At 45.4% G+C, this 21355-nt stretch overlaps 1 protein-coding gene across 2 annotated transcripts in view; it reads left to right on the top strand.

The window, feature by feature from the left end:
* The window catches only part of RNFT1 (ring finger protein, transmembrane 1), a 29592-nt gene that overhangs the window by 5284 nt on the left and 2953 nt on the right, over positions 1 to 21355 (top strand). Inside the window, exons 2-8 of one of the 2 annotated variants that reach the window (XM_015426288.1) lie at positions 779 to 1197; positions 2827 to 2903; positions 6557 to 6657; positions 11207 to 11360; positions 13108 to 13266; positions 18587 to 18652; positions 20131 to 20232. In XM_015426288.1, coding sequence (XP_015281774.1) covers positions 779 to 1197; positions 2827 to 2903; positions 6557 to 6657; positions 11207 to 11360; positions 13108 to 13266; positions 18587 to 18652; positions 20131 to 20232 — 1078 coding nt within the window. The remainder of the gene's footprint in view (positions 1 to 778; positions 1198 to 2826; positions 2904 to 6556; positions 6658 to 11206; positions 11361 to 13107; positions 13267 to 18586; positions 18653 to 20130; positions 20233 to 21355) is intronic. The other variant, XM_015426289.1, reaches the window with a different exon arrangement.

Genomic DNA, 21355 nt, shown 5'->3' with positions numbered 1-21355 from the left:
CATTTTAACTATCATTTTAACTAAAATCTATCTCCTAAGCCTTTGAAAGACTCAACCCTACAGTGATGCATTAATTTAAGACATTTTTTTTTCTTGAAAACCACATTTTGCATACACAAACCTCTGTCTGTGTAGGCTCCCAAAAAATCCAGGACCAGCTCAGGGAACAGCTGTGAACTGGAAACAATTTCTGCATTTAAGGAGAAACCCAGAAAAAAAGGTCCATTTCTCTCACAATTTTCATCTGCAGTCAAGAATATCTGGAAGACTGGAAGTACCTCAGTTGAGACCATGAGAGCATCTGCCAGTCAGAAGAATGGATCAGTAATCAGATTCAATATAAGGGGCATCCTTATGTCTGTCTCCTGAGGAGGACCAACAATTGGCTGCCCCAAAGACCAGAGAACACCATAGGGACATCATGAAGCACAGCACCGATGAGCTTTTAGAGCTCCTGTTTCTTTGAGGGGTTTCCCCTGATCCACATGTGTTTGGCTCCTTCTAGTGGTCGATTCAATATCAAACAGCCGTATTTCCAGTTTATCTCCCTCCCAGATTTAAACAGCAGGGAGATAAGCTGGAAATAAAGCTGTTTGATATCAAATTGACCACAAGAGGGAGCAAAACATGGGGGGGGGAACCCTGAAGAAACAGGAACTTAACAGTGAGTAAAAGAATGGGGAAAAGCCCTCCATCAGACTCACAAAACATCAGGAGAGAGTGCATACACCCTGACTGCAGAACTATGTCTTTAAAATCCATCTCTTTGTTCTTTTAGGAAGCATCATGCCAAAACCCAGGCATTTGGAGTGACCCACAATCCACCTGCCACCATGCAAGCCCACTCTAACAATCGCCACAGTGCCCCAGGAAATAACGATGCCCCCCAGTGTGCTCACGCAGGAAGGCCGCCAGGAGAAGGATCGTGCCAGCGCGGAGGGGATGTTCACATCCAGCTAAACCCTGCTACGATGGAGGCTGGAGAAAACGCTGGCTCTAGGCAGCACCCGCACTCAGGGATCCATAGTCACTCTCACTCTCATAGCGAAGCAAGGGGGCCGGAAGAGGGCGGCGGGGATTCGGAGGAACACAGCGGCAGCTCTCTCTCGGAGCTCAGATATCTCCTCCAGTGGCTACACAAGAGCCTCCCATACATCTTGATCTTGTCCGTCAAACTTCTCCTGCAGCACGTCATTGGTACAGTACAAGAAACCATGGTGCTTTGGACAATAGGATAAAGGTTGAAAGGGAAGCAGCAGGTCAAACTTGACTTCAGCTCTGTTCACCCTAGGCCAAGGAATAAGAAACTGTTCTGGGTTCTCTATAGAGCAGATTAGCATCATATAGTTTGCATTAAAAAACAACAACATTTTGTGTGATTAGGGTTCTTTTATCTTGGGGACTGGAAGGTGTCGTGCGAACTGACGGCAGTGCCGTCTCCCAGCCACTGGCAATCTTACTGAGCCTCCCTCAGGCCCCTGAGATTTCCACAGGCATTGCCCTCCCACTTTCAAATTTACCTTTGTGATCATGAAGGCTAGAAAAGTGCTTTTGAAAAAAAGTTGAAATTTTCAAAAAAAGTTTAATTTTGAGCCCAGTACCTACATACCTTTGGAATTGTGCTATATATGCAGCCCAGTTTAAACATGGTGCTTCCTGTCTTTGATGGGAGGGATAATATATTTCCCCCTTTTTTTTCAAACATAGTTTGAAACTGAAGCTCAATAACCTCTGCTTCCTTATCTTTTCCCCCTGGGTGAAACAAACTAGTTTCTTTGTAGGATTTGATTTTATCCTTACAACTACCCTCTGATTGGTTTCCATCTTCTGCTGTTCTTTTTGAGCTGTGAAATCCAGAACTCCACAGAGAAAAGAACTGAGGCTCCTCAGATTTTGAAATGACAGTGTTTGCAAAAGCATCCTGTTGTTGATTCTCAATTACCTTCTCCTAAGAAAGTTAAATTTATTTTCCTCTCACTCTGTTTTCATTTAATTCCCTCACTGAGGAAATACTAACAAGTGTTTGATTTGACTTTCGGCCCACCTTTTTGTTCCTTTGTTGTATAAAGAGGGACCCTTCGTTTACAGCACTTTCGGCCCACCTTTTTGTTCCTTTGTTGGTCTATAAAGAGGGACCCTTCGTTTACAGCGGACCAAAGCCACACAACCCAAAAAGCAGAATTCACTGCAGGTAGTTAGGGCACATGGCTGTAAGTTTTGTCACCTGTCTTCATTGCACAGTAGCGCAACAGGAAAATGAGGTGGAATATTGGTGGCCAAGGAAAGAAAGACCAGATTCCCTAGAGAGGCAGAGAGCTATGTATGATGGCCAGATTCCCTAGAGAGGCAGAGAGCTATGTATGATGGCCACAACTAATGGAATGCTCCTAGGGATCAATCCTAAGGAAGTCTACTCAGAAGTAAGTCCCATTTTAGTCAGTGGGGCTTACTCCCAGCAATGTGTGCTTAACACTGCTGCCCTAGGATCCCTCAAATCTCAGCATTCAGCAGATAACTACTTTGACATGTTTAAAATCTTTCTTGAACAGTGAGGTCTAGAAACATGGTCTTTATTCTTTAAATGTAAGTTGGAATTCTCACTAATGACGATAGAGTGCAGTCAACGGTCACGCAGCACATATGCGCATATAATGGGTTATTTTTGTTTTGCTGTCTAAATAATTACAACACACCCTATGGGTATTATTGCATGTCTTACTGCCCGTTTAATTTTGATTTTGCCACATTTTTAAAGAATTCAGTTTGATGCATGTTTTTATTCTTTATTTTTCTTTTGCTTTGTAATCGACCCTTTTTTCCTAATAGGCATTTCTCTGGGAATTGGGCTGCTAACAACTTTTATGTATGCAAACAAAAGCATTGTAAATCAGGTTTTCCTAAGAGTAAGTATTGACCTCTCCAAAGAGGTAATAAGTATTTTTAACGTTTATTTTATCCATGAAGTTGATTAAGTTCTTGAGAGGAAAGGGGAGCCCTGGGTTAATTTTCTTCATAAATGCAGACACAGGGATTCTCCCCCCAAAAAAACCCCCTCAAATGCATCTTCGCCCAAACAAAAAACGTTGGCTTTTGAAATACTAACGGGAGGCTTCATGGAGAAACATTTTGAAAAGGTGTGAAATCAAATACAGGCAAACTCCTGTTATTTAGAATTCATGTTTACCTAGAATTTGTAAGCCATGTTCCACCTTGTTGGCATAAAACTGCTGGAAGGAGACACTTGCACCAGCCAGCTGGGAGTGACGGCAAAGAGCACGCGTCACAGTTTTGTGCCAGTAAGAGCTTCAGATGAGGCTTCAGGCTGATAGACTCTTGGTGTCCTCTCAGCTGAAGGCCAAACTATTCATGGTAGGGGTGTGCGTGTGTTTGTGTGCGGGGGTAATTATTTCCCTTGTGCCATTTCTTCATGTGAAAATCCACTGCCCCGCCTATTCTGGCATCTGACAAAGGGCACTTTGACTCTCGAAAGCTTATTCCTTCTATTTCTATTCCTTCTATTTGTATCCCACTCTCCCCCACTATTGTGGGGCTCAGAGTGGGTCACAACACGTAATAAACAAAACATAATATAGTTAAAACATACCAACTTAAAAATTTCAGAGATTTACAATATCAGATGGCACATCATAACGCTATGACACGGACCTTCAAAAATCTTGTTGGTCCCTAAGGTGCTACCGAACTTGAATCTAATTGCCCTGCCTTGGTTGCTTTCAGCCTCCCAAAGAGAGAATAAGACCCGCATTCTGCCCACACTGTGCTTAATTGTATACATTTCTATCACATCCTCCCTTAGTCATCTTTTCTGAACTGGACAGCTGTGAGCTCTGTAGCCCAGAGGTCACTGTCATGCTTTATAATAACTACCTTGGCATGTTGCTGGAACTGCTGTCCTGTCCTAGAAACTGAACATGGACTAGGAAGGGCACCATATATGAAGCCATCAGTTAGGCAGCGCAAAGACAAGTCTGTATGAAATAAAGCAGGTCTCTCTTGTGATCTTTTTTTGGGTCTGCTAGAGGGTGACCCCCCCCCAACCCCCACCTTTTCTTGTAGGCAAGATGCTCCGATCCCTTAATCATTTTTGTTGCCTTTTTCCCCCCTGTGGTACCGAGATGTGTGACCATCTCCAGTTTGGTTGAACCTTCAAGACCTTTCCCCCCTGTTTAGTTAAGACCTTTTAGTTGAACCGGTAGCTGATTTCATATTTTCCTTCCTGCCATTTATATGTTACTTACAAATTTATTTTGCTACAATTAAATTTTAATTTTATTGCCATTGTTTTAATTGCTTCAAGAGCCACAACTTGACGGAAAGCATCTAAATTATGTACACAAATGACCCATAAGATTGTTATGGGAAGCTTTAACCTGTGTGTTGTTTTATCTCGTTAATGGACTCCGGTGTTGTTTGCGTGCTTCTGAAGTTCACTGTTTTCTTGTTAGCTGCCTTGAATCTAAGGAGATGCAGCAGGAGATAAATATTTTAAATAATAAGCATTACAGAGATCTGGAGACATCGGAATAGAAGAGGTGGTTTTCCGTAACGATGAATGAAGCATAAAAGTTGATTAATTTAATTTCTAATTTAGATCAAGGTTGGCTGAATGTTCCTTGTTCTTCAGACAGGGGTCCCAGGCTGGGAGGGGTCAGCTGCATAATAAAGTTGGGGCGAAATAGAAGAATGGGGAGAAAAGGCACCATGGGGTACGGTCGGATCTCATGAGATCTTGGAAGCTAAGCAGGGTTGGAACTTGGATGGGAGACCATCAAGGAAGGCTCTGCAGAGAAAGGCCGTGGCCAACCACCTCTGCTTCTCACTTGTCTTGAAAGCCTCTTGCTGGGGTTGCCATAAGTGGGCTGCAGCCTGACGGCATACAAGTACAAGAATGGGTTTCAGTGTTCGTGGAAAGCATTTACCTACAGGAGTAAATTTCTCTGAATTCATGGAAACCTTATCTGTATTTGTGAATTAGTTACCTAGTATTTATAACCATCCTGGAAAGGTGCATGTAAGACTCTAGGAAGATTAAAGGAATAGGATACCTTATGTTATTATCATTTAAGAACTATATAGACACGGATATAAGAGCTTGGGTAAAAGTTAAAATATACAGAGGAAAAATGCTGGTTTGTAGTCTTAAAATTTTTAATGTTATATTTATATTGTGTATATATATATAATCTTGGTATTTTTAGAATTGTTTTGTAGGTATGTCTGTAGATACCTGAAATAAAAAAGAAAGCATTTACCCACCATTAAGCCTGTTTACAGATCACTTACAAAATCTAGGAGAGAGGTGGATATTAAAATACAGAACTTCTCTCTATTACAGTTTTCTAAGATCATTGCATGGGTCACCAGGGGGCCAGGTATGACTATCGGAGGACCAGTTGCCCATTAGATTAAAAAGAGTTTGCAATCAGACTACTGGAGGGTAATAAACAACTTTATTTATTTTAAATATGTATATACCTATCTTTTCTCCCAAGCATTTCAGGACCCAAGGTGGGTAGTAATATATATGAAAAAAGATAAAACAGTAAGATGTTAAAAGAACATAAATTTTTAAAAAACGTAACCCCCACCCCCCAGTAGGGTATTTCCCCCTTTGCCCAGGCACTGGCTGCCCCAAAGTTCTCCAGAATGACTTTGTCTAATAGCCAGGAGGGACAGGAGTGTCCATGACCTCTTGGACACACGGGGCACAGCCACGGAGAAAGCCCAGAACATGCCGTACATAAGAACATAAGAGACGCCAATGTTGGATCAGGCCAAAGGCCCATCCAGTCCAACACTCTGTATCACACAGTGGCCAGAAACACCAGGTGCCATCAGGAGGTCCACCAATGGGGCCAGGACACTAGAAGCCCTCCCACTGTTGACCCCCCAAGCATCAAGAAGACAGAGCATCACTTGCCCCAGAGCCCCTATCTATACCTTGTGGTTAATAGCCACTGATGGATCTCTGCTCCATATGCTTATCTAATGCCCTCTTGAAGCTGTCCATGTTTGTAGCCGCCACCACTTGCTGTGGCAGTGAATTCCAAGTGTTAATCACTCTTTGGGTAAAGAAGGACTTCCTTTTATCCGTTCTAACCCGACCGCTCAGCAATTTCATGGAGTGCCCACGAGTTCTTGCAGACAAAGGGGGCAGTCCCATGAGGCCCTGTCAGGAAAAACAGCACTGCTGCACAAGGAATATGGAAGGAGAGGCAGTCCACCCTTGATTTCTGAAACGTCTTTATGCAGCCAAATTTTATCTTGCTATTTATTTATTTATCAAATTTCTACCCCGCCCTCCCAGCCAAGGCCGGCTTATAGCAGATAAGTTAAACAATCAAAAAAGCCACTTCAGAATCGGGCTAATTATGTGGAGTGGGTAGAGCATTTCCTAAAGCCTTTGAAGACTGCAGAACTGTAAGTGAATTGGTTTTGGAGAGTGAACAGCACAGTAGTAATCTGGGGTCTCATCTTTGCAAATGGGAAACTAGCAGGTTATTAACTAATGCCTTCTAAATATCTTACCTTGCAGGAAAAGTGTTCCAGACTGCACTGCGCTGGGTTACTCTTGTTCCTAACAGGATCTTCTGTCCTTCTGTATTATACCTTCTACAATCAATCCCTTCACTACAGGTAATTCACTGCAGGTTTATCTGCAGTGTGAATTGTCCATCTTCACTTTCCTTCTCTCTGCGTCTTTTCAAAACAAGCAACATCTTTCAGGGTGGTGGTTAGAAGGGAGGGAGCCCACTAAAGGGTGACGTGCAACGGTTATAAAATTATGCCTAGTGTGGAGAAAGCAGGTTGGACCTTACCAGTTTTTCTGCTTGCTCTTGCCCAGTTCCTCATCATGCAAAGCTTTTGTCTGTGCGCACCCCGCGATCCTCAGCATATCCTTTCTGGTGGTCAAAAGGGTCCCCTCCTAACTCTTTTGCTCACAGAAAGGCTGGTCAGGTCCAGTCCAGTAAGCAGAAAGAACTTTTCTTCCCTCTCTTATGGTGATAAGGTCCACAGAGGCAGTGGATGCAGGCCAGACAAAGAAATGAAACCTTTCCGCATTGCCCAAATCACATCCTGCAAGATGTGATGTTGACCTCTGTCCTAGATGGGTTTAAAGGGGAGTGGGACACATTTGTGGATGACAGATTTATCAACAGCTTTTAGCCATGGTAGATAAATGGAAGCCGTGAGCTCAAACGCCAGATGTCCCAGTTGTTGGGGAAGCCAGACAGAGGGGAAGACCTGTTACTTTTAAAGGTTCGCCCTCCGCATCTGACAAGACTGAGCTGGTGGGGTACAGTGCTTGGAGTGTCTGGTGAGGATCAGGTTTGACTCTGCCCTCTGCCGTAGAAACTTGCTGCAATGGGCCAGTCTCTCTCTCAGCCTGACCTATATCACAGGGTAGTGGTTAAGATAAAATGGAAGGGTGTGTGTGCGTGTGAGACGATGTAAGTTGCTTTGGTCCCCATTGAGTAGGAAAGTGGGATAGATATATCTAAACAAGTATTGATCCTTGTTCCTGAACCAGCAGGTCTTTTCTTATGTTGCTTAAAAAAAAAATTGAAAAAATTATATTGTTTAAAAGAATCAAGCAGATCTTCTGTCCCAAAGACTGTATTGAAAAACCACTCATGTGAAAATCAAACTCTGATTGGTTTTTGCATACTGTCTTGAATCCCTCTGGGAAACTCCTGGGGGGAAATTAAAATAGTACAGACTACTATTGTATTGCAGGCCCTCCCCTACTCTTTGTAGTCCCAGTATATTTTAAAGAGATTGCTCTGACTGCAAGAACCTTATTTTGGTTTCCCTTGGCCTCCCCCCTCTATTACAACAGTCTCTTACTGTCTTCCTAGTAAACATCACGTCAGCAGTTTCCACTCGGAAGAACAGCACGTTGTGAAAAAAACCATGAGACTCCCTCTCAAAATGGCAGCCCCGTGTTCAGTATGCATGCCCCCCCCCATTTGTATAGCTCAACTTACCCTGCATTCTGACACCATTACAACATGCATTCCCCCTGTTCCCAGTCCACATGAGTGGCTGGTGATGGTGATGAAATGGACATCATGATTATATGTTTCTAGATCAAGATGGGCAACCGTGTTAGTTTGTCCGTAGCAGTAGAAAAGAGCAAGAGTCCAGTAGCACCTTAAAGACTAACAAAATATGTTGCAGGGTAGGAGCTTTCATGAGTCACGCAAAGCTCATACCCTGCCACAAATTCTGTTAGTTTTTAAGGTACTCCTGGGCTTTTGCTCATGTCAGCGTCTAGGCAATTTGAATGAGTTGCTGCATAGGAAGGAACCCAACACAGGGCTGCAATGTTTGACGGCAGTCCACGTATTTCCCTCTTAAGAGTTTCCTTGAAGCGCATGGGGTGGTTAGATGTGGACGTGCTAGCTGACAGAGCTGTTCCTTTACTTGAGAGTTCTGTAAAGAGTGTTCAGGTTAATGGCAGTCCTGGTGGGGGGACCCCGTACAGGAAGAGTGGCCGTGGATATCACTGAAAGTATCTAGCGATCCTGCTAGACTTCAAGATGACAAAATGGGTAAATGTACAGAAAACAGATTCAGGTGGGCAGCTGTGTTGGTTTGAAGCAACAGAACAAAGTTTGAGTCCAGTGGCAGCTTTAAGACCAACAAAAAAAATGGGTGGGGGGGCATTTTTGCATGTGTGTGTGTGTGTGTGTGCCCATGCCTGGAAGTCATGGCAACCTCTGGCGACTCCTACTGGAGCATTGAGGACGTTCAGAGAAGTGGCTTGATAGACTACTTCTGGCCTCCCGGCCCTGGTATTCTCTGGCCTCCTATCCAAATACTTGCTTAGCTTCCGAGATCTGACGAGAATTAATCAATCAACTAAAGACTGGGAAAGCTCCTGGCCCTGATTTGATTCCCCCAGAGCTTTTAAAGATGGACCCAGAATGGTGGGTTGTACCTCTTGCTTCCCTCTTTACCATGATTAATCAAACAGGACTTATCCCTGACACCTGGCAGAATGCAATCGTAGTCCCGATTTACAAGAAAGGTGACTACACAATTCCCTCTAACTATAGGCCAGTTAGCCTCCTTTCCATCATAGGCAAATTGCACACCAAGCATCTACTAACCAAATTAATCTTCTGGATGTCTCAGCAGAGTGTCTTAGGCCCTGAACAACTGTGGTTCTGCAAAGGCAAATCTGCAATAGATCACTGTATTACCTTAGCGCATCTAGCTGGTAAATACACTACACCTAGAAACTCCAAACTTTATGCAACTTTCTTGGATCTTAAAGGAGCATTCGACTCAATTGATAGAGAGTTATTATGGACTAAATTGTACCAACTAGATGTGGAAAAGAGACTTCTCAAATTAATCATAATGCTACGCACCTCCACCACCTGTCAAATCAAATGTTCAACCACAGGGGAATTAACTCTGAAAATTCCCTTTAACAAAGGAGTTAAGCAGGGATGCATACTTGCTCCTTCCTTATTTAATCTATTTCTCAATGATTTGGCCCCCGTTTTAGCGGAAGAAGACTGTCATTCTCCTAAATTGGGAACCCTTCGTGTACCTATCCTGCTATATGCGGATGATACAGTACTACTCTCTTGCATGAGGGTAGGGCTCAGACATCTGTTGAACAGATGTCTTAGTTATTTTCTTGAGAATAAATTACTCCTGAATTATGAGAAATCCAAGATTTTAGTATTCACTAAGTCCTGTAAAATTCAAAAATGGACATTTGACGGAAAAGAAATTGATCAGGTTAAGCATTTTTAATATCTAGGTCTCCACTTCAGTTATAACATGTCCTGGTCTTGCCATCTCAAATCTATGATTAACTTAGCCTCGATCAGCTGCTTTAAAAGTTTTTAAGGCTAAAGTGATCCCACAGCTATTGCACAGTATTCCAACATGGATAAGTGCCCTCGAGACCGGTATTGAAAGAATCCAATCCAAATTCATTAGGAAAATTATGGGTCTGCCATGCTGCGTCTCATATGCCGCTCTCTGTTTAGAAATAGGCCTTAACATGATAGAAACAAGAGTATGGCTTATATCAATTAAATACTGGTTACGAGTGCACTACTTTGCTGACTGTGGGAGTTTCTTATACCAAATGCTGTCTGCAGGGGTCATTTCGTAGAAAAAGAGGTGCAGGAGCTCATTAGCATAACTCATTAGCATAACTTATTCGCATATGTCACACACCCTGACATCACCGGAAATGTGTCAGAAGGCAACACCCACCGCTCAGGCTCCACTGGACTGTTTTGGATTGCTAGCTATTGTGGGGGGGACGTGCAGATCTGTCCTCGCAGAGGAGGGAGAGCTTGTACCTGAATAAAACTTGGTCTTAAAGGTGCCACTGGACTGTTTTGGATTGCTAGCTGGGGGGGGGGGATGCACAGATCTCCCCTCACAGTGGAGGGAGAGCTTGTACCTGAAGGCGGGCCTGGGCGGGGCTCTGCAACTTACCTAGCTGCTTCTTGCTCTGACTGAGGGAGCAGGGGGTGGGGCTTGTTGCATGTGCCCGCCCCCTGGGCTCTTTACTGCCGGAGCTCCGCTCCTGTGCGCTCCTGCAGGAATTGACCCCTGGCTGTCTGAATCCACCTCATCCAAATGGATTGCCTACATAGAGAAGAAAACAATTACAATGGGCCTGGAAGTCAGGGCAACCTCTGGTGACTCCTACTGGAGCATGGAGGATGTTCAGAGAAGTGGCTTGATAACCTACCTCTGGCCTCTCCCGGCCCTGTTATTCTCTGGCCTCCTATCCAAATACTTGCTTAGCTTCCGAGATCTTCCGAGATCGGGGTGCCTGGGCTATCCAGGTCAGGGCAAGAGCAACAAAGTTTAATTCTGGGGTGTAAGCTTTTGTGTGCATGTGTGCAAATGGAAGCTTATGCCCAAAATTAGATTTTGTTGGTCTTAAAAGTGCCACTGGACTCAAACATTGTTCTGTACAGAAAACAGGATTCCATGCAAAGAATGCAGCAGAGGGCCTTACAAATCATGAGGTTTACCAAGAGATCTCTTCTGCCCAGTACCCACTGATGGAAAGTAATAAATCAACTTTCACTGTTTGTAATCTGCTTAAAAGGAAAATGCACATTTAGTGAAATGGTTCGCTAATATTTAATAAACCAAATCATTCCTTTAACTTCTGGTGCCTTTTTCTTCTTTAAAGCTTGATTTTTTTGAGTCCAACTGTGGATTTCACGAATTTCTGGGAGGTACTTTGGATCGTGGGAATCACAGACTTTGTCCTGAAGTTCCTCTTCATGAGTTTCAAATGCATCGTTCTCTTGTTGCCTTGTTTAATAATGTCATTTAAGGCCAAGGTAAGACAATGAATCTTTTAATGCCAGACATAAGATGTTAACACTCTTAAAATGTGTATTTGAAAGCAGGGATGCTAAAATACATCACAGTTTGGGCAGAGAAGACCTTAGTGCTGGCAAGTCCTTGGACAGGGTCCACAGATGTAGAACTTCCAGGAAACTTTGGGAAAAAATTGAAATCTAGGCAGTACTTACTTTCTTATGACCCCCTAAGCAGTGTTCCCTCTAAGTTGAGTTAGTGTGAGCTAGTTCACAGTTTTTTAGCCTCCGGCTCACACATTTTTGTCTTAGCTCAGGAAGGATGGCTCTAGAGCAAACTGATTTATGCAGTAGCCAAACTGTTTGCTCACAGCTTTAATGCCAGCAGCTCACAAAGTAGAATTTTTGCTCCGCAGCTTAGAGGGACCATGGCCCCTAAACTTATTTTACTGCTTTAACACTAAATGCATTGTTTATAACTGTCTTTTCCCACACAAACCTACCTGCTCACTCTAGTCAACTTCAGAGGCCCTGCTTGGGTTGCCCCAGCTTGGGTTGCCACAGCTCACTTTGTGAGATACTGCTCACGAAAGCTCCTACCCTGCCACAGATCCTGTTAATCTTTGTGGTGCTCCTGGACTCTTGCTCTTTTCTACTGTAGTATTCACAGGAATTATTCTCTAATGGTGTAGATGGTTTTACATGAAAATTTTCATGCTACACATTTGGAGTGAGTAAGTATTTCACTCATTCCAAAAGAGAAAAACAAATGGAGTATTTTTCATTGCTCCCCCAAATTTTCAAGTTCTTCTGCTGGAAATATGGGGGGGGGGGGGGAGACTCCTCTGAAAAAAAAAATTTCCCTGGGTCTTCCCATTGCTAAGGAGTCTTCCTCATCTTTGGCGTAGGAATACTCAGCCAAAAATATTTTATGAAACTTTTCGAAAGGGAGTCTCCATCAGTGACTTTTGGGAGGTTGTTGCCATCACTTGGCCATTCCTCATTGGCCCAGTATTATTCATGTGACTGATGTAGTCAGTGTTGTCCTCACTCAAAATGGGGTTAATTTATCTTGAGTGATGACAGCCCATAACCAAATGTGGCTGGCTAAATAGAAGAAGAGGAGATTGGATTTATACCCCGCCCTTCACTACCCAGAGGAGTCTCAGAGTGGCTTACAATCTCCTTTCCCTTCCCCTCCCCACGACAGACACCCCGTGAGGTAAGTGGGGCTGAGAGAGCTCTGAGAGAAACTGCTCTTTTTCAAGAATAGCTGTCCTGGAACTACGGCTTTCCCAAGGTCATCCAGCAGGTGCAAGTGGAGGAGTGGGGAATCAAACCCGGTTTTCCCAGATTAGAGTCCGCGCACTTCACCACTACACCAAACTGGTGTTATGACATCCTGTCTGCTACTTCATCCTGGTTTGGCTGGTATCACTAAAACAGAGGGGGGGAATGAAGCTGAAGTAGCAAGGGAGGGGAGAGTAGCTGAGAACCGTCGCAAAAGGCCACAAGAAAGTAAGATTAAATGTTTGGGAAGAGTTCAACGCCTCCCCCCCCCCCCCCATTTATCACTAATTTTGGAGGCAGAGAGTCAACACGACGACTGTAGTCTGGAACCAGCGAATTCACGGCCGAGAACTCAGAGATACACACAGAGCAGATAGCTCAAGAAACAGAGCTAGCTTATGTAGTCGAGGGATTTAGCATCTAGAAAACATCTTCAGGATTCAGCATATAACCAGAAGAATTTCCCCCCCCCCTGTAGGGTTACTGGTATATGCTGTTGGAAGAAATCTGCCAGTATTACCGTAAAATCGTCCCTATACCCATCTGGTTCCGCTATCTTGTTGGCTTGAGGGAGCAAGAAAGTGCGCTCGGATGGAGTCTTGGCATCTTGCTGGCTCTGCTGTATCTGATCCTAAAGGTAAGCCCTTAGTGCTAAGCTTGCAAAATTCTCTGCTGCTGAATTTCTCCACCAAATACGATCAGTCCGCTTATCAGCTCAGTACATAGAAGTAGACCTCACTGCATTTTCTTCCGTACTCTTATTTTTCTGCCTACAAAATGATTGTTTTTGAAGTCTTTTTAATCATCTTCCCAGCCTAGCCCAATGGTCAAGGGACAAAAGCCATAATAATCTACAAAAATCAGTAACACACATGAAAAACATTTATAGTTGCAGGAATAAGATAAAACCATGCCCTTGTCCCTAATTTTATGTCAAATATCTTCCAAAAATTGAATGTTTTTCACGCTCCTTTGGAAGGCTTGGTGGGACAGCCCCACTCTCTGGGGAAGGCAGTTGCACCAACCAGGGGGAGTGGCTGAAAAAGCCCTATGGAAGGTTCAGGCCCGACTGTCTTCAGCACCCACTGGTCCCCTGCAGGACAGCAGCATTCGATTAGCTCAGTGCCGGGGCAGGCTGATAGGAGCGGAGGCGGCAGCCCTTCAGGTACTTGAGGTAAACGACCCGTGCCATTTAGGGCTTCAACAGGGTTTAGAAAAACAGGAAGAGACAGTAGAACTGGAGTACCACTGGCTTTGTGTGATGTTCACCGCACACCTCAGTATCTGTCTTGCTGTGCTTTGGACCAGCTGAAGCTTCTGTTTCAGAGGGTAGCCGTGTTGATCTGCAGTAGATCAGCCGGATGCTAGTCCAGTACTGCCTTAGAGACCAACCAGATTTTCGGGATACAAGCTTCGTCAGATACAAGTTGGAATGGAGATCCCTGAGTTCTTATAGCTCAGTCAGAAGGTGGGGGAGGGTTGCGATGAAGGGACTTGGGCCGCAAAATTTCTGAAAAGTCTTCAAGAAGCACATTACAGGGTGGGGGGACGTGGCGTTGCGTCGGAACAAGATGGACGCCTGAACCGTAAACTCCCGATCCAGGCCCGCCCCCCTTCTCATCGCACAAACTTTGATTGAAAACCTACCTGTAATATGGGAAGATCGTCTGGACATAAGGGGAGAACCGCGGGAGCGAACACAAGGTCTGTAACGTCCTTTTCCCCGCCTTGTCTTAGCCCGTCCCCTCCGGAGATCTCTCAAGCTAGAGCCGACAAAATGGCGGCCGGAGATGACAGACACCGGGGGGAGGGCTCACGGTCTCCCACGAGGAAGAAGCGTGTTACAGGAATGGATGTCACCTAGGCACCCGTGACTAAGAGGAGGTCTGTTTAAGGGCCTGCAGGTAGTGGAACTGCTTCGTTGGCTGTCCGGGCACGACATGGAATCAGGGGAGCAGGCTGTAGGCCACATTTCCCCGAGAATCATCAGATAGTTAAAAAGTATTCAAATGAATCTGACAAGCAGACAGTTCATCGTTCTTGTTAACCTGGAGTCTGAGTCAAAGTGAGCAGTTTTATCTATAAAGCACTTAGCAAGCTGGACACAGTGAGACATTAGGGGTTCTGCCCAGATGTGACAAGCCTCTTCCCCGCCCTAAGCAGCATCACTGGATGATGTTCAGGCGCAATGGCTGCAGAGAAGTATTTCTCTTTCACCGCCCTTCTCACGGTAGAGGGGGCTCCCCGATGCACTTTGCATTCAGCTGGATCCAGCCCGACTGTTCCTCCACTGCCGCTCAACCTGGTGCTTCATATCCAGTCCAGTTCTTCAACTCCTATGATTCTTTTACAAACCAAGGCCTGAACTTGAAGCAATGTGAGGGAGAAGCAGCTCAGGAGAAACTGAGTTATGTATTTATCAAGCTGGCTTTGATTTTCTCAGTGCAATGGGTTGGATCTGACCACCTTTTCCATTGGTGAAAAGGGCAGGGGGGGGGTCTCCTTTGACCACCCAAAAAAGAGAAAAGGATATGCTGAGGATCATGAGACCTACATGGACAAAAGCCACGGGGGGCTGGGGCTGTAGTGAGGAAGGAGGACCAGGTGAGAGACTGAGCGAGAAGGCTGGCTAGATTCAATCCATTGCCTATTGGCTGAGCAGAAACGAATGTCGATGTTTCTCTTCATGTTCCATCCCCAAACAAGCCTCCCTCATACAGACACGTGCGACTTCAGTGTTTGTTCAGCAGACAAAATACGACATTGGATCAATGTTCCCTCTAAGCTGTCAAGGCTTGTGAGTAAAAATTCAACTTTGTGAACTACTGGCAATAAAGTTGTGAGTGAGCAGTTTGGCTACTACATAAATTAGCTTGCTCTGGAGCCCTCCTTCCTGAGCTAAGACAAAAACATGTGAGCCAGAGGATAAAAACTGTGAGCTAGCTCACACTAACTCAGCTTAGAGGGAACACTGCATTGGATAGAAAAGTAATATACACTTCCGGACACATTTTTGGGCAAAAATGTTTAAAAAATAGAAAAGGATCTAGAGATTGGAGCAGTAAATCAGAGGACGGAACGGAGCCAGGGAAATTCATTCCTCCCTAGTTAAGTAGGTGACACAGAGGTCTTGGAGTCTCACTCCTCCTTCAGTTGAGATTTCTCTGTTCCCCATCCCAACCAGTGTTCCCTCTAAGCTGAGTCAGTGTGAGCTAGCTCACAGTTTTTTAGCCTCTGGCTCACACATTTTTGTCTTAGCTCAGGAAGGATGGCTCCAGAGCAAACTAATTTATGCAGTGGCCAAATCGCTTACTCACAACTTTAATGCCAGCAGCTCACAAAGTAGAATCTCTGCTCACAAGACTCCACAGCTTAGAGGGAACATTGATCCCAACTAACAAAACTGTTAAACACTGATTTTTTTCTTTTTAAAAAGCTTGAGTAACTGGAGACATCACCGACGTCCGTAAGACTCCCAGTAAAGGGCCCCCGCATTTAGTTATGTTTGCTCAGGAACCTCAGCTGCCTTATTAGTGTGTCTAGATTCTGTTTTGCTGAACTAGGCAGCAAGACTGGTAGGGAGACAACCGTTGCAGACAATTTTCTCAGCCTCCACCATCTCCCTTTTGCAACATGGACAAACAAATGTCCAGAGCAGTTTGGAGGCATAAATGCTCTTCTGAGAGAAAGGGGGGCTTGCTTTGGATTCAGCTCCGTGATTTGGATCATGCAGTGAGTCTTTTAGACTGGGTGCCTACAGGCAGTGCCCTGTGATTTCTATTTATTTATTTATTTTTTAAAAATCAGGAATGTGTATCCCCTCATTTCCAACCTGGTGGAGTTCTAAGGCAGCAGGCAAGAAAAAGCAGGCACAAACAAATTAAAATATAGCCTCATGTAGCAGCAATTAAAATATAACAATAGTTAGCAGGATGTTGACCAACACATATGAAACAGCCTCTTACCCTGTAAGTTGATCTCCTGGGGCTCGGGTAGAGAAAAGCTTTCCCCCCACAACACCCGCTGTTAGATCTTTTCAATGGGATATGCTGAGACTTTCTGCACGTGCTGTATCACTTTGCCACGGCCCCTCAAATGTCATATGTAGTGAAGGCCACAGGAATAAACAATTTTAAAAAGGGATTAGATAGATTCATGGAGGAGAAGTCTGTCAATGGCTCCGAGCCACGGTGGCTGAGGGGAACCTCCATGTTCAGAGGCACTAAGCCTGTAAATCCCAGTGTCAGGAGGCAACATCAGGGGAAGGCCTCAGTCTCTGTGCCCTGTCATTGGCTGTCCAGAGGAACTGGTTGGTCGCTGTGTGAGTCGGGATGCTGGACTGGATGGACTACTGGCCTGATCCAGCAGGGCTCTAATGATGTTCTTGTCCTGACCCATCCTTTGACATTAATTCATAAAAACAACCTGCATCATGCTAAATGACCCAAATTATAAGCCCCCCCCCCTTCTCATCGCACAGTGAGGAGATTCTTACTCCATTATTGGATAAGATTCTTGGTTTTACTAAAAAAAAGCGAAGCTTGATTAACTTTTATGTGATGAGAACCCTAGGATTACGCACCCAGTAACCAAATTCTGCATGTTAATACTTAGGCTACAGAAATCGTATCCACCAGGTTTAAGTTTTAATGAGATCATGTTTTATTCTATAAATGTCGTTAATTTCGTAAACTGTTAAACATGTTTGGTCAAGTGACTGTGACAATGAAGGACTGAACGGACCCCTTTGGTCCAGTCAGCTCAGTGCTGTCTGCGGGCTGATGACAAGCTGCTCTACGGGATCTCAGCCAGAGTGAGGTGTCCTTCCGAGCACCAGCTGCTGGGGACTGGTTTAATTGAAAAGTGCCCGGGGCCATAAGAACATAAGAACATAAGAGATGCCAATGTTGGATCAGGCCAAAGGCCCATCCAGTCCAACACTCTGTATCCCACAGTGGCCAGAAATACCAGGTGCCATCAGGAGGTCCACCAGTGGAGCCAGGACATTAGAAGCCCTCCCACTGTGGACCCCCCCAAGCACCAAGAAGACAGAGCATCACTTGCCCCAGAGCCCCTATCTATACCTTGTGGCTAATAGCCACTGATGGACCTCTGCTCCATATGCTTATCTAATTCCCTTTTGAAGCCGTCCATGCTTGTAGCCGCCACCACTTCCTGTGGCAGTGAATTCCAAGTGTTAATCACTCTTTGGGTGAAGAAGTACTTCCTTTTATCCGTTCTAACCCGACCGCTCAGCAATTTCATGGAGTGCCCACGGGTTCTTGTATTGTGAGAAAGGGAGAAAAGTACCTCTTTCTCTACCTGCTCTTTCCCATGCATAATCTTATAAACCTCAATCATGTCACCCCTCAGTCGTCGTTTCTCCAAGCTAAAGAGCCCTAAGCGCCTTAACCTTTCCTCATAGGGAAAGTGTTCCAACCCTTTTATCATTCGAGTTGCCCTTTTCTGCACTTTTTCCAAAGCTATAATATCCTTTTTAAGGTGTGGTGACCAGAATTGCACACAGTATTCCAGATGAGGTCGCACCATTGATTTATATAGCGGCATTATGATATTGGCTGATCTGTTTACAATACCCTTCCTAATAATCCCCAGCATAGCCTTCTGCAGCCAAAGCGGGTGCTGCTGCAGCAGTGGCCAGCAGCCTCCTCCCCGTGCCAGGCCCTCTAGCCGGACAAAGAGTCCTCTCAAGGTTCCATCCAGAAGAGACTGCGAAGGACAGAGCGCAAAACACAGATCACCCCCATGTGCCAGTCAATGCCAAAAAAAAAAAAGTGCTCACGCTAATGCAAGCCAGGAAATTTTAACCGAGCACTTTTACGTTCTTTAAACAGCAATAAGACTTTAATTGGGAAGATGGCAAGGATCAAAACTGTGTTTTTTTCTGACCAAAGAGAAGCTAAGTGTGATCGTTCCCCATTCTCTTTACTTTTCAGCTTTTGAGCTTTTTTGCACACCTGAAGCACTTCCGATGGGTTCTGAGAGTGTTTTATTCCCAGCCGGTGAGTACGAAAAAACAGACTCGAGAACCCAGGGTGGGAGAAGGGAACAGTTGTCAGCCGGGAAATGCTGTCCCTTCAGCACGAACAGGCGGCTTTACAAAATGACCTCACTCACTCAGAGCCACAGTGTGTGTGTGTGTGTGTGGGGTCTAAGAGGAAGAGTCCGTGGTGGCTCAGCCAGGGGTGCCACCGGAGGCCTGCTGCCCCCTTCGTGCTTTTGCATTTATTTATTGACATCCTGCTTTTTTTCTCCCCACAGTGGGGACTCAAAGCATCTTTAGGACATGGCTCTCCCCTCCTCCGTTTTCTCACAACAGCCCTATGAGGTAGGCCAGGCTGAGTCTGTGATGGGCCCCAGGTCACCCAGCGAGCTCCCATAGCAGGAGTGGGGATTCAAACCTGGGTGGCCCAGGGTCGTAGCCTGCCACCCTAGCCACTACACCACACTGGCTCTCCTTCCCTCCTTGGCTTGCCACGCAAGGCTTGCTGTGCTGGGAAGCCAAGAGAAAAAGGGAGTATTCGGTGCTCTGGTTCCTGCAAGGGCCAGCAGCGAGGTGGAGTCTGTCACCCCCACCCCCCATCTACCACTTGCCCCATTACAGAGCCGCCATGGGAACAAGGTCCAGTGGCTAAGCTCTGAGTGACAGCAGCTAAGATACCCTGAGACTTCCCAAGTAAGAAGAATTGGTTGGAGAGGAAAGCTGGGAACTACACAGGGTGCGTCATTCCAAGGTTCCATTCGATGTCCATGTACACAAGTCCCTTGATTTAAGGAACAGCTGTTTCCTCACTGTCATGAATGAAAACTCTTTGCAGTAAGCAAGCCTGTTTGGCCCCATAGCTGGGGGTGGGGCAAACTGAGAGCCAGCTTGGTGTAGTGGTTAAGAGCGGCAGGACTCTAAGCTGGAGAACCAGGTTCGATTCCACGCTCTTCCACATGCAGCCAGCTGGGTGACCTTGGATCAGTCACAGTTCTCTCAGAGCTCTCTTAGCCCCACCTACCTCTGTTGTGGGGAAGGGAAAGGAGATTGTAAGCTGCTCTGAGACTCCTTCGGTAGTGCAGGGCAGGGTATAAAACCAGCTCTTCTTCAAGACGTGCTGCCATCACTCAGCACTTCAAAGCTGCTGTGCTGTGTGTAAAACTGGCAACCTGTTGGAAAATGGATCTCTCCTTTGAGAGCTACTGTAGTGTCCCAGCAAAGGTGATGCAGGGAGGACCCCACTTCAAATCTCACCTCTGTTCTAGGCAAGCCAATCTCTCCTCCTCCTCAACCATCCATCTACAAAATGAGAGACTACCATCAGCCTACCTGACATGGCTGTTAGTAACAACGCTCTTGCTGCTACTAATGCATCTCTTGCAGCCCCCACCTGTCAAAATTCCCAAGTGCCAAAGCCACATCCTTGCATTCTTCTCCAGGTTTTGTGAAATATTTCCGATAGCACTGTCCTTTCTTCTCCCTTCTGCCACTTTGCAGAGCTACGGCGTGGCCGCCAGCAAGAGGCAGTGCGCCGACGCAGACGACATCTGCTCTATCTGCCAAGCTGAGTTCCAGAAGCCTGTTGTTCTCATCTGCCAGGTAATGCTCAGTTGTCTTCCACAAGTTCATCAGTGGACTCCAAAGCTGGGGAACCAGCAGCACTAAATGGCTGCAGTTGGCATAGGAACAAATTGGTGTTTCAGCATGGCAGACTCATCATCTCTGCAAATATTATTGCAGTTTTTTGTGTCTAATGTTGACATGATATTTACAAACTCATGCATGAGATGGAGAAAGTAGAGAAAGATGTACTTTTCTCCTTTTCTCACAATGCAAGAAATCATGGGCACTCAGTGACATTAATGAGCAGTAGGCTTAGAACAGATAAAAGGAAGCAGTTCTTCACCCAAAGGGTAATTAACATGTGGAATTCACTGCCGCAGGAAGTGGTGGCGGCTACAAGCATAGACAGCTTCAAGAGGGGATTGGATAAATGTACTGAGCAGAGGTCCATCAGTGGATATTAGCCACAAGGTATAGATGGAACACTGTCTGGGGCAGTGATGTGCTTGGTGCTTGGGGGGGGCAACAGTGAGAGGGGTTCTGGAGTTCTGGCCCTGCTGGTGGACCTCCTGATGGCACCTGGGTTTCGGCCACTGTGTGACTCAGAGTGCTGGACTGGATGGGCCATTGGCCTGATCCAGCATGGCTTTTGTTATGTTTTTATATAGTATCTTAAATATGCTATATATGCAGACTGTGGTTATGTTGTAGAGACAGGAAGGTCAGGCTTACCGTTTCTTCCCTTAGTGGACAGAGGGTTGTGGGGAGGGCCTTGGCTCCGTGGCAGAGCACCTGATTTGCACTCAGAAGGTCCCAGGTTTGATCCCCAGCATCTCCAGTTGTAAGGATCAGATAAGTGATGTGAAAAACCTCAGCCTGAGACTCTGAAGAGCCGCTGCCAGCCTTCAGTAGACAACACCGCTGCTCTTGGATCGTGATAAATTCTGAACTGAACTGAGTAGATAACATGAACCTTGATAGACCAAAAGTCTGATTCAGTATTAAGGCAGCTTGGTGTGTTCAATGTGTATTTTTGTGAGGCTTACGCACCTACTGTATTCGCAGGTTGAACCCATGCATCCCTATTACTGTTTTGGTTGCATTTGTGTCCCATCTCAAGGAAATCAAGGTGGCTTATTTAGGGTTCCTGGGTAGTCTC

This window comes from Gekko japonicus, unplaced genomic scaffold, assembly GCF_001447785.1.
Source record: "Gekko japonicus isolate JY-2015 unplaced genomic scaffold, Gekko_japonicus_V1.1 scaffold476, whole genome shotgun sequence".
Classification (NCBI taxonomy): Eukaryota; Metazoa; Chordata; class Lepidosauria; order Squamata; family Gekkonidae; genus Gekko; species Gekko japonicus.
Note: the sequence above shows the minus strand (reverse complement) of the source record. Positions and strands in the feature narration are given on the sequence as shown.